General features: G+C 48.0%; 1 protein-coding gene across 2 annotated transcripts in view; it reads right to left on the bottom strand.

Moving 5' to 3' along the window:
- Window positions 1–13,603, bottom strand: part of SH3TC2 (SH3 domain and tetratricopeptide repeats 2) — a 53,607-nt gene that overhangs the window by 4,322 nt on the left and 35,682 nt on the right. For both annotated transcript variants that reach the window (XM_032337381.1, XM_032337382.1), the window contains exons 11-15: window positions 11,827–13,524; window positions 11,540–11,720; window positions 4,473–4,623; window positions 1,414–1,536; window positions 87–237 (exon numbers count right to left, since the gene is read on the bottom strand). In XM_032337381.1, the coding sequence (XP_032193272.1) occupies window positions 87–237; window positions 1,414–1,536; window positions 4,473–4,623; window positions 11,540–11,720; window positions 11,827–13,524 (2,304 nt within the window). The remainder of the gene's footprint in view (window positions 1–86; window positions 238–1,413; window positions 1,537–4,472; window positions 4,624–11,539; window positions 11,721–11,826; window positions 13,525–13,603) is intronic.

The raw sequence follows: 13,603 nt of genomic DNA, 5'->3' as shown, positions 1-13,603 counted from the left end.
CTCTGTTGTTACTGCTTCGTCATTCCCCTGTTGGATAAGCCTTTAGCCCTCTCATTCAATATGGCCGACCATCAGGACCAACCTACCTATGACGGTGCTGAGTCTGGCTGCCAGGGTGGCAAACTCCAAAGCCTTCTCATAGCCTTCTAGGCTGACCTGCAGCTCTGTCAGCTTGTTGAAAACCCGGAGCTCTGTTCTCATGGCCTTCATCCTCCTCGCTAAAGGAATGGCCCCAGCCTGAGAACAGAAGCACATGGAAGCTTAGTCCAGCTAAGAATCCTCGGTATAGACCATACTCTAGGAGACTTACATTCTGCTGGTAAGGGTTGGGGGGATGGCTGTGTTTCCATGCATGGCTCTTCACAGCTCACTCTCCTGGTCCTTGCTCTTGGTCGCTCTGCCCAGATTTTAGAAGTAGGAGAATTGAAGGTCATGAGACCTCCTAAGACATTTCCTAAGATGACATTTCTTGAGGCCACGTGGGAATGTAGTCACCTCCCAACCAGGTGATCCATTAGCACCCACAGTGCCATCTGTGGGGTATGCCCATGGTGTCAGAGAGTGCCCAACAAATGGTCATTTCTATTATTTTTATTATGATAGAATTATAGGCAGGTCACTTCATCTCTCTAGATTTAATTCTCTCATCTATAAAGTGCATATGAAAATGACTAGCTCAATAGTCAGGGACATACTTCTTGTTCTCCCCACCCCTAGGTCAGTGCCTGGCATGTACTGGGTGCTTGATAAATGTTTGATGACTGAATAAAGATCTGAACAAGCAAATGAATGCATAAATGAAATTTTGGGGTCAAATAAGATCATGAGGTTTCCAACCTTCAGTCAGTGATGAACAATTACAATTTTGACATATCTGCTTAACATATGCACAATTATTTAATTACTATTATTTTTAAGTCGACTCTCTTTTACTACTTTACCTCATCCTTGACAATAATATCTGTGAAGTCATGGGTTTGATGTGCTGGTGTTACATACTTTTAATTTTTAAAACATATGTGAATGCACACTTGATAAAAACATAATAAAACAAAAGTATTCCTCTGGGGAACCGTCATCTCCCACCATGCCACCAGTGGTACACAGGAACATTCTGGTAAACACAGAACTATGCCAAAAATGGTGAAGTACAGCATACCCAAGGGGTGTAATTATTTTGGTGTGTTTTCCCAGAAAGGACAATTTATCAAATCTAGGAATGACAGAGTTTATCGACCCCTTCTTTGAGAGCCTATTGATTGGAAAAAGGAAGAGCGCATGGGCACTGGATGAGGAAGGAAAGGAAAGGAAAAGGAATCCCAGCATGAGAAGGGACAGGGACCCCAGGCCACATGACCCTGCCCACATTTGTTCCAGGGTCCAGGTGGGTGCATGGCGCAGCCCAGGACTTACTCGGTAATACTCCACGGCACAGTGTCTGTGGCGTGTCCCATTGAAGAACACATCACCTGCTTCTTCATAGAGTTTGAGAGCCAGAGAGGGCTCCTCAGACTTCAAGGCCTTCTGGATGGCTGCCTGGATAGGACAGAGACAGGTGTCAAAGGCAGAGAGGCCTTCCAAATATGCACAGGAGTGGCCAGAGTGACATCCTAACCACCTGGTTTAATGCTCTGCTCACATCCTCCAAATGCTGAATTGTCCTCCACGCTCACAGGACCAGTAGGAAGCCTTTGCGACCTCCTAGTCCAGCATTTCCCCAACATGGTATGATGGTATTAGGAGACCTAGAGACAGTTTTGAGCAGTACATAGACAAACATCTTGTGTTTTAATAGTTCAGTATTTATTTTGATGTGTTTTAGAGGAAAAGCTGAATAATACATCCACACCTGTGACTTCAGAACGTGGCCAAGCCATGAACTTCGCCTACAAATGACTGCAGTTTGGAAAACAGTGATCTCATCCGACACCTGCACTTCGCAGATGGAGAAACTGAGGCTCAGAAAGGCAAAGGAAACTGTGTTTACATAATAGTTAGTGGTAAAGACATCCTGGTGCCCTCCAGCCCCATACCCTTCTCTTGGCACCCAGGAGCTCTTTCTCTCTCAGGCACTTCCATATTGCATCTAAACAGAATTTGGAGACGAAGTTCAAGTGGGAGATGGACCCCAGAACATCTGTAGCACCGCTACGGGACCTCAGAGAGCCTGAGGTCAAGGATGGCCCTACAGAACAGCGGGCAGCAATCTGGGGTTGTGGAGGCCTGGGACAGGGCCTGGGCAGGGAGTCAATGGGGCAAGACCCCCCTGTAAATGTTACTGCATGGCTACACAGTGGAACAGGCGAGGAGATGGGATCCTGCCATCTGGAGGTGCTGCCGCTGAGCAACACACGACCCCATGGCTCCCTCTGGGCCTCTCCTCCTGGAGAGGGAAAGGTGAGACCTAATTATCTGCTCTCTGAAATCCCTTGCGGCTCTAACATCCCATGGCAGAAGAATGTAGAGACTGAGAGCAAAGGCATTATGTCACAATGTCCGTGTGCAGTTCTCACGACTTACCAGCCGTATCACCTTGAGTACATTACTCAGGCTCACTGAGCCACATCCATAAAATGGGAGGTTGAGTAGAAACTCCTGCTGCATTTGGAATGAGGGTTTAACTACAGCAGGTATGTGACATGCTTGCAAAGCCCTGTGCACAGTGAGCTCGCACTCAATGTCACACAGCCATAGTTACTACTCTATGGACGTGGGTTTGTGTGAGCTTAGTAATAAGGGCAATAATAAGGGAGTAAATAAGAAATGGGAAGGAAGAAAACTGGCGTATTTTCAATGGAACAAATAATATATAACATCATAATGTCAGCATTATGCAGATAACAGAAATGATTATTAAAAAGAAAAAATCCAAGGGATTTTTAACAATATATTTTTAATAATAATGTTAAAATACCATTTATTAGCAAGACAGGAAACAACGTGTGTTGGAGAGAATGTGGAGAAAGGGGAACCCTCTTACACTGTTGGTGGGAATGCAAGTTGGTGCAGCCACTTTGGAGAACAGTGTGGAGATTCCTTAAGAAACTAAAAATAGAGCTTCCCTATGACCCTGCAATTGCACTGCTGGGTATCTACCCCAAAGATACAGATGTAGTGAAAAGAAGGGCCAATGTTTATAGCAGCAATGGCCACGGTCGCCAAACTGTGAAAAGAACCAAGATGCCCTTCAACAGACGAATGGATAAGGAAGATGTGGTCCATATACACTATGGAGTATTGTGCCTCCATCAGAAAGGATGAATACCCAACTTTTGTAACAACATGGATGGGACTGGAAGAGATTATGCTGAGTGAAATAAGTCAAGCAGAGAGAGTCAATTATCATATGGTTTCACTTATTTGTGGAGCATAACAAATAACATGGAGGACAAGGGGAGATGGAGAGGAGAAAGGAGTTGGGGGAAATTGGAAGGGGAGATGAACCATGAGAGACTATGGACTCTGAAAAACAATCTGAGGGTTTTGAAGGGGTGGGGGGTGGGAGATTGGGGGAGCCAAGTGGTGGGTATTATGGAGGGCACGTATTGCATGGAGCACTGGGTGTGGTGCATAAACAATAAATTCTGTTATGCTGAAAAGAAATTTAAAAAAAAAGAAAAAATCAAGTAATTGTGAAACATTCACAATGCATACATCTAATAAAGGGGTTTCATGAATGACATAAAGAACTTTTAAAAATCAATAATAAAAACGCATCAATAAAAGAATGGGAAAAAATCTTGAGCAGATAAAAGAAAGTATAAAAATGGTCAATAGGACACAAAAAGGCATTTAATAATTGGGGAATTATTAAATAAAGCACAATGAGAAAATGAAAAAAAAAAAGAATTTACTAAGTCCCAAGCATTTAGTAAATGCTTGCTTCGCATAGGCATTTATGCAAGTGACGCACCTAAACCTTGCCCTAAGAGACTGGGTTTGCTTTGCCCATGAAGACACTGAGGTCCCATGACAGCTGATGTAGCAAACCCAAAGTCACACAGTCCAGAATCAATGGCCCTGTTATTGGATTCCAGGCCTGTCCCTCCCCAAAGCCCAGAATTTTAATCACTACACTCCACTGTATCTCAGGTATTAAAGGAACACAAGAAAAAAAGACTAGAAGAGGACGATAATGTTAATGCCTTGCACACATCAACCTTGCCTCATATTGCAGCAAAACCCCAAAGTCAAGTTGTATATTGAGCTCAGCAAAAATAGATCTACTTGACATGACAGATGACTGAGTCTCCTACCACATTCTTAGAGAGTTCATACAGGTCTCTGGGACTCAGGGACTGCCAGTCACCAGACCACCCTGGTCTCTATCTTCTGCCCATGGAACATCCCAGGGTCGACCCTCCAAGGCCTTAGCATAGATATCACCACTCTCTAGCTACATCTGGTCACTTTGGAGGGAAGATCTATCTACCCTGGCCCAGGTGGGCAGGTAAGCTCTGCAGGAGTCCTACCTGCAGGTACAACTCCACCAGCTCGTCCTCCTGCATGAGGTAGTGGAGTCGCCCAGCTCCAAGCCAGGCCTCAGCAGCTTTGTCTTTCTCCCCAAGGTCAATGAAGATACGCAGGCTCTCCTTGATGCAGGTGAGAGACTTCCTGAGAGACCTGGGGTGACAGACACAGACCCATTAGCTGTGAGTCAAGGAACCTCTCCAAGGGGCCTTGGAGTCATTCAGCACCATAGGAAACTGAGGCTCTGGGAGGGAGCGACATTGACCCTGGTCATCCAGAAAGGTTGGGCCCTGATTTGAATCCTGGCTCTGCCTCAAACGTCTGTGCAACCTTGAGAACATATTTAAAAACAAAACAAAACAGAAAAACCTCTCTGTGCCTTAGTTTCCCCATATGTAGGATGAGGGTATCATTGTACCTGACTCAGAGGATTGGTGGAAGAATTAAATGGGATGGAGAAACTGGAGTGCCAAGAACAGTGCCTCCCACAGAGTAAGTAACAGTAATGAATGCTCATGTTAGTTGTCACTTTCATTAGTAAGGCCCATGGTCCATCCATCTTTCAACTGCACTATGGGAAAAACGATGATTTTCCCATAAGCACCTATAACATATAGGGGATGCCAAATGCATATTTACTGAACAAACGCATGAACAAATGACTATGGTGGTAACTTTAAATGCTCAAAAAGATGCTGATGTTTTGTTAAAGAAGAAAAAATCAAAGAAGGGCAAGAGTTTCAAAAGGTTGATGCTTAATGGAGGACTCTAATCATCTGGAAAATTGTCTTAGGCAGAAAACTCTTCTCCCATGACAGGCATTAATGACAATATGAGGCACAGGTAATGTAGTGTGGCACATATTCGGAATTCTAGAACAAGAAGGAACATTGAACATCATCTCATAGTTCTCTGTTCCTGCAGCAATTAGAATCACCCAGATCTTTGAACATACAAACACAGGCAAAGTGACCCCAGTGCATTGACACGCCACGGTAGCTAGGAGACTCTGGGAGCATTTTGTCAAAGCTCAGTAACAACTTGACTGCAAGATCCAACCCAACCCCTTATGTTATAGGGCAACAGGCCCAAGGGTAGGAAGTAATTTGCACAAGGTTGCACAACACTTCAGGGGAATATCCAGGGGTAGAATTCCCTTCTCTTCAGTCCCAGCCCAGACCTCATCCCACAGTGCCTACCCTCCTCTGAGATTCATGGCGCTCCAGCAGCAGCATTATCTGGGAGTTTATTAAAAACACAGACCCCTGGGGTGCCTGGGTGGCTCAGTGGGTTAAAGCCTCTGCCTTCAGCTCAGGTTATGATCCCAGGGTCCTGGGATCGAGCCCCGCATATGGCTCTCTGCTTGGCAGGAAGCTTGCTTCCCTCTCTCTCTCTCTTCCTACTTATGATCTCTGTCTGTCAAATAAATAAATAAAATCTTAAAAAAACAAACAAACAAACAAACACACAGACCCTTAGAGCTATCTCAAACTCACTAAGTCCTAATAATTATAGATGCAAGCCCTGAATCTGATTTGTAATGCACTGAGGTTACTGTCTGTTATCGTTAAAGTCTGAGAACCACTACTCCAAACCATACAGATCCTTCTAGAAACACTGGTCCTCATCAACTGAGTATATGAACACTCAGAGTTAGGAGGTCCTCATCGAACCTCATGATGGACAGCTCAACCCCAGCCCCTTTGTGCACACTGATGGAAACAAGCATCGCCTTCAACAGATGCAGTCCTGATTTATCTTGGTGAAGAGGCAGCTATTGGCCTTCTAGAGAAAGTGCCAGCTGTTTGGCCCTTGGGAGTCTTGAGAAGAAAGAAATCAGGTTTTCCCCACTGCCCAGCTCCCAGTACGACATCCAAGATGGACACAGGCTACCCTCTCTCAAGTGTTAGAATGTCAGACTTGCTGCTGAGACCACGCCAGGAGCTGAAAGCTTCAGGCAATGCTGGGCTGTTTGCCAGCCTCCCTGGTTGAGCTAGGACAAACATGGGCCTCTTTTGTCACTGAAGCCCTGTTCTTCTCTTGCCTGCTTCGTACCGCCCCCTCCCAGACCTCAAGCACAGTTTCCAAGCACTGCTCTTCCCACTCCCACTGGAACAGTTGATGAAGACAGAACACATATATCTCATCCTCCTATTTCCTGCTCTGCTTTCCTTTATTACCATTTGCTGTCCTGGGAGACCCTTAGGCTATGGTTGTTTTCTCCAGACCCCCAGGGAGCAAGATTTGGGTTATAGCAAAGAAGCCAATTAGAGAGGAAGAGAGGAACTTTGCTTCTTAGACCTTTTCTCTCCGAGCTCACTATGACTGCGGATGAGAGATCAGTATTTCCAAGAAACCCCCAATAAAGGCAGGCAGGACTTACAGAAGCCTAGCTACTCACACAGCACCATCAAGACTCCTTGTGCATGCAAGGTGCCTCGACCAGCATGTACACCTGACCCATGATGTCCAATAAAAACACACATTAAATTCTGGACATGGGAGGTGGTTTCCAGTCTCCTTGGTCTTGTCATGCCAGCCATCGCCAGCCTTTGTCACCCCATTCATTTGCATATGCCAGTAGCCCGTGGCATGTCACCCACCAGCTTGGCCTGGAATGGCTCAACATCCCAGTTCCTTCAGCCCTGCCTGCCGCAGGCTCTAGGTGTGGTTTAGTTCCCAAATCAGAAGTAAGGAGCCTGCTGGGGCGGGAAGGGGGCAGGGGGTGGGGAGGGGGTGACAGCCTTCATCCCAAATGTGCACTCCTGGGCCACCTATGCCTAGGCCCTGTCAGGGTGTCTCTCCTCTTCTCCAATCCTGAGTCCTCTGTTTGCCATTTCTCCTTTCTCTAAGTTTTGGTCTAGTATTACAGCTAGGTCCTATTCCTTCCTTCCCACCTGGCCCTCAGCCATGAACTTGTGGCCAAGTGACTCTGATGTACCTGCATTCCCAGACTTCCTCTTTCCCTCCCCTACCGGGGCTTTCCAGATCCCTGCCCCACCCGAATGAGCGCCTGTCTGACCTCTGGGCCCAGCCCTCACTCACTGGTCCTGCCCCATTGCCATAATAAGAACAGCTCCTCGCCAAGGGCTGACCCTGTGCCAGGGGTTGACAAACGAATTTTCAGTATACATTCTGAAAACCTGTACACATTCTCCCATGTAAACCTCAGAAACACTAAACCATGAGGGACTTTAGCCCATTATACAAATAAGGAAACCCAGTGGGGACTTTTTATCTTGTCCAAGTTTGCACTGTTCATTTCTAAAGCTTCACGCTGAGCCCTCTGCGGTTTTGTCTCGTAATACGTGACAGTAATTGTTCCCTGATACTTACTGAGCATTCAGCATGCATTATTGCATGTAATCATCACAGCAACACTAGGCGAGCGGTAACATTATTACATCCATTCTTCTCATGGGAAAAATAAGGCTCAGAAAGGGTAAGTGACAAGGAGTGGGTAATAAATACTGTTTAAACCAGAGTGTGACCCTGAGAATCTCACTCCAAAACCCCACACACTCCTTCAAGCAGGGCTCCATCGTGGGCTCCGAAACCAGCCTATGGTAAGGTTTCTGCTTCTTTTTTTTTTTTTTAATTTTTTAAAAAATTTATTTGACACAGAGAGAGAGATCACAAGTAAGCAGAGAGGCAGGCAGAGCGAGAGGGGGAAGCAGGCTCCCTACTGAGCAGAGAGCCCAATTCAGGGCTTGATCCCAGGACCCTGAGATCATGATATGAGCCACCCAGGCGCCCCAGGTTTCTTCTTCTTTTACCAGTCCAACAACCTGGAAGTTTTGAAGAACATAAGCTACTTCAAACCCTGAACAAAGTTTCCTCACCTACAGAAGTGGTGGTGAAGTGCGTCCTAGCCTCGTGAGCAAAGGAGGACACATCAGTGAAAGCAGTTCTTTCCTTGCCTGAGATTACAGAAATGTCCGTGATTGGTTGCGTTCGTTACACTGAAAACCAAATGGTGAGGCATTTCCCTTTTTTGTTCCAAGGGAATAAGGAGCGTAAGAATGAGAATAAAAGCCAGGATTAATGACTTTTGGGCTACGGTTATATTCATGTGCAAAGAACTATTACTTTGTGAGGTGTTACTGCATGCCAGGCATCTCTTCTTTCTAAAGATAACATGCACGCCCTCCATGGCACCTACCGCCATTTATAGGTTACCTTTGGTTAATATGGACATAAATATTGTCAATTTCTTGAACTAGTCTGTAAGCATTGTGAGCTTAGGGACCATATCTCTCTGTCAGGTGTCCGGGCTATAGTAAATGCTCAGTAAATTCTTATTGCATTTATTCAATAGCGCTTCAGAATTCCCATGGATCCCACCTGGTTCAGCTCTAGAACAAGGTACAGTCTGCATTATGTCACCTGAACACAAAAAGCAAGATCCCCAAGGTCTGTGTTTTGAGAGATCAAAAACACCAGCTCCTACAGTTGTCACCCTGGAGGCAAAGAGAGCAAGACTCTAAAGGTACTGGACAAAGGGACAGCAAAATGTTCCAAGGCAAAATCCCAAAGGCTGGGCCACATCATCATCTTTCATTCTGTTCCTACAGTTCCCTGTGCCCCACACAGTTATCCTGAGAGTTCACGTTGCTTGGCAAACGCCATGTGCTCACTGAACGCATCAGTCACCATTACGACTGCCATTTTCACTATGGCTGCTCACTGTCCCAGTCCGGAGGCCCACTGCTCCCCACCCCAGCCCACCCCCATACTCCCTCCTCAGGCATGGGCTGGAGGCCTCTCTCTCCTCCACTACCCACATCCACTTGAACACCCTCCTTCCTCAAACCTACAGAATGCCTTCCAAATGTGTCCCCACCTTTCCATAGCTATTGCTGGTCCCTCCACCCAAAATGCTTGTTCTCTTACCCTCCTCCACTTTCCAAAATATTACTCGTCCCTCATGGCCCTCCTCAAATGTCACCGCCTTCATGAAGCCTTCTGTGACCGATCCCCAACCCTCAGCTGAAAGTGTCCTCTTCTTTCTCTCCACTTCCGCCCCCGCAGATGCCTGCCACTTCGCCCAGGAGTGTTTGCTGCTTTTGAGATTCATGAGGATGGAAACCTCACTGGGAGAATTTAGTTGAAGAAATCTGTCTGTATATCAAGACCCACTTTATGCATATCCCCTAGAAATCAGGGCCAGAAAAACATTTGCTCCAACAAATACATTTGTTTCTGTTGGGGTTTTGTTTGTTTGTTTGTTTGTTTTTGTTTTTTTTAATCAGATGGCGAGAACCTCTTGTGGCTTTCCCCTTTCTACCTCAGCTACCGGGAAGCTTACAGTGAAATTACAGTAACCCCTCCAGGTGTGTGCAAATACTGTTTACCTGTGTCTGCCGGGCACCCTGTAGGAGGAGATGGTTTATACATGCTAAGTAAGTGTAGACTCATAGCACGTTATCCCTGATGGACCGAGCTTCTCGTAAAGGAATAAGGACCTTTTGTTTGCAGGGTTTCCTCTGACACCCGAGGCACTTCTCCATCTACTGCTTCGGGTCACTCACGTGGGGGTAAAGCAGGAGCAGGGGAGATTTACGTCCTCCCGATTACACAAGCAAAACCTCAGAGATTAGACTTCTAGAAGATTAGGGTTAAAGATCCCCATTTGAATCAACTTCCAGAACAATGGAATGAGGATAGCCAAAAACCCATTCCCCATAAAAGGACATTCAAAAGGTATCCTAGAATGAAAGCAGTGTCACACTGGGGCCACACATCCTGTCCCCTCCCATGCTGTAAGGATCTGCAACTCCCTTCCCGGAGCAGAAGGCAGAGACACTTGGCGATCTGGAGGACACCTGATTCTTGCAAGAGAGGGAAAGGATGAGGGAGACAGAGTGAGGGGAACAGAAAGAGAGAGAGAGAGAGAGAGAATTTGTTATCTGATTATTAGCGGTCTGGTTGTCCGGGGGCCCAAGGTTGCCACATTGCCTAGAAAAGCAACACTTGTCATTCAATTAGCTTCTTCTCAACCACCTCTCTGGTAGCAATGATCCCGGCTCTGTTTTAGATGTCCTTCATAATTATGAATACAATGCCACGATACTAATCTGTTGCCAAATGAAGTCGGACATCTTGTAAACCATGAAGAGTGTAATGGAATCAATTAAAGACCTGTTGGGAAGCAGAACTGAACGAGGGGTAAGCAGATCCCAGCCAGCAAGGAGATGAGAGAAGAGAAAGGCAGCAGGACATGGCGGGATACTTCACATGGGAATAATTTAAAGATCAAGAGGTTGAAAGAAGCTGCCCAGTGGAACAGATACGTTTTGGTATATTTTGCACAAAGGAGCCTTTTGAAGAGAGGGCTGAAAAGTCCGTCACAAAGGATCGTTCACGGAGCTGTTAGGCAATTCTGCCCAACCCAAGCTAAAATAGTGCTCCTTTGGGAGTTGAATCTGTGACTTAACCACAGGGCTGCCATGCTCACCTAAGTCTCTTCACGAAATGGCGGAAATAAACTCAGTTCTGTCATTTCTGGCTTCACTTTAGAGGGAGGGTTCCAAATCAAACTTCGTTACAATGAAGCTGTCCCCACCTGCCCATGCATCGATTTACTTTGGGCTGTTCCTCTAATACCCACCTGTCCTCAGGTAACCAAGGCCTCCTGAGGGTGCCAGCCTGGGTGTAACTGGCACCTCTCTGAGTTAGGGACCCTCAGCCAGAGTCACATGATACTGCACACACCCAAGCAGCTGTAACCCAGCCAATGTCACCAAGCCGCCTCTACGGATCGGGCCCTGTCCCAAGTGTTCCATGGGAGTTGACTCATTTATTCCCCACGTGACTACTAAAGTGTAGACGCCACCATTATTGTCTTTGATGAGGAAGCTGAGGTAGGGCGAAACGAAGTAGCTTGCTCAGAGGCACACAGCTAATCAGTGAGAGAGGACACCGTGCAGTGGCCGCAGGGCCCACGCTCTTTTCCCTGATGCCATAAACACACCATGAGCCTGCGAACTTTACTTCCAGAGGAAGAGAATGCTATTTCTCTTGAAGGAAGATGAGCTGTGTCTAGGCCCATCCCCAAGCCCCGACTCACCTGGCCGTGTTCAAGTTCCGATAGAGCTGCCCGAGGGACTCCAGCAGCCTTCCCTCCATCTCTCGGTCCCTGAGTTGCTGAGCCAGGGTCAGCCAGTGCTCGTGGTAGGTGATGCAGGCCTTGGGGTTTGGGCATACAGAGCTGTAGAAATGGCAGAGGGATTTGGTGACCTGAAGCTGACCTGAACATAAAGCGGGGACATGAATGAGATCGCTTGAGATAGGATGAGGGCAAAGCGTGCTCTCACACTTTTCTCTAAAGCTCCCAGTAGCACAGGACATACTCACTCTTTAGGTGTCGATGCCTTAAGCCAAACAGCAATGCCATTTCATAACAAAGGCGGCCACTGGCCAGCTGGCGTCCATGCACCAGAACTTGGGCCAACCAGAGAAGGACCTGTACTAATTCCATGTCTGTCTCCATGCTGGTCTGGAGTTCAGAATAGAGTCGGATGGCCTGCAGGAAATAGTCCTTGGCTGGCTGCTCAGCCCAGGACTTAAGGGTCAGGTGGCCAAGATTGGCCAAAGTCACCGCCTCGTTACGCACATTCCCCATTTCCTGAGCTCTGTTCAAGGCCCGGAGATAGCTCTTGGCTGCCCTGTTCACCCGGCCTTCACCTTGAAGGGCAAGTCCCAGGAGGTTATGGACCACCCCCTTTTGGGTGATACTATCTGTCTCCTTCTGGGAGTATAGGAGTGGCTCAAGGATGTCCAAAGCCTTTTTTGCCTGGCTGGCTAAGAGATACGCCCATGCCAGGCAGAGGGAAGACTCGAAGGCTTCCTGCTCACTCAGCAGCTGCCCTAGCACCAAGGCCTGCCTCAGGTAGTGGATGGCCCCATCGGGAGACCTATGTTGGAGGTACACTTTGGACAGGATAAGACACAGGGCCCTCTGGGTGCTCCAACTGGCTTGCCCCTCACAGGCAGCCAGTGCCTGCCTGAGTGCTGGGCAGGCCAGGGCAGAAATTTCACCCCAGCTTGAAGAGGGAACTCCAAGGAGCTTGGTGGTGTTCTGGAGAACCAGGTAGACCTGCCAAATTGGAAGGGACATCCCTTGGCCGCTCTGGGTGCCACGTTCCTGGACAGAGGCCACTGTGAGGTGCGGGAGATACTTCTTATCGTACAGAAAACTCAAGACGGTTGCTGTAGCCTCCAAGTCAGGAGGGTGTCCAGAAAGGAGCTGCAGGCGCTCAGCGAAGGGCAGGACCTCCTCATGGCGGCCCAGGCTCAGGAGCAATCGGATGGCCAGGAAGCATGCCCTGGCCTCCAAGGGACAGCTGCCTGTCACAATACCCTGGCGTAGTACGTAGGCCACCACATCGAGCTCATTTTTGGTACTAGACTCCCGGTCAGGCAGGCAGGCCAACAGGGCCCCTGCTTTTTCCAGCAGAGCCGAGCCTCTATGCCTCAGCCTCTGCCTCAGATAGATGGCAGCCAGATTGATGTACAGAGCAGCCACCAGGGATAGGTCTTCAAACGTCCCATCGAGGATGTACATAGCCTCCTCAAAGTACACCCGGGCCTGAGAGAGCTTGACCTTCCTGACACTCAGCCGGCCGAGGAGGAAGCAGAGCCGGGCGTGGGCCCAGGTCCTGTGGCCCCGCTTGGCCCACTTCCTTGAGGCCTCCAGGTAGGCCACAAGTTCGTCCTCCTCAGAGAAGCTGTAGAAGGAAGACGTGAGGAAAGAGAAGGAGAAATCATAGAGGCTCTTGAAGTGGTCAGCATAACCCTCGTGATCCAGAAAAGCCAACATGGGGGCGAAGTTCTCTGCCTCCTCCTCTTCCTGACCAGTGTTTAGGTCTACGAGCAGTTCCGGGTCATCGAGGTCATCGGGCTCAGGCAAGTGATAGCTGTCCGAGGCAGCTGAGAGGAGCTCCTCCTCCAGGCTGGAGTCCTCAGAGCTGCTGGACTGTCTGGAGCCCACGGCCTGATGCTCCTCCCAGGCTCTTCCAGGCCTGGCCTCCTTGAAGCCTTCCGGCTGGGACGCTGTAAGGGACAGGCAGAGTTGAGCAACATGAGCACGTGCAACTGTGGCGGCCAGCTCCTGGCAAGAGGACAGGATGCT

Source organism: Mustela erminea, chromosome 3 (assembly GCF_009829155.1).
Source record: "Mustela erminea isolate mMusErm1 chromosome 3, mMusErm1.Pri, whole genome shotgun sequence".
NCBI lineage: Eukaryota > Metazoa > Chordata > Mammalia > Carnivora > Mustelidae > Mustela > Mustela erminea.
Note: the sequence above shows the minus strand (reverse complement) of the source record. Positions and strands in the feature narration are given on the sequence as shown.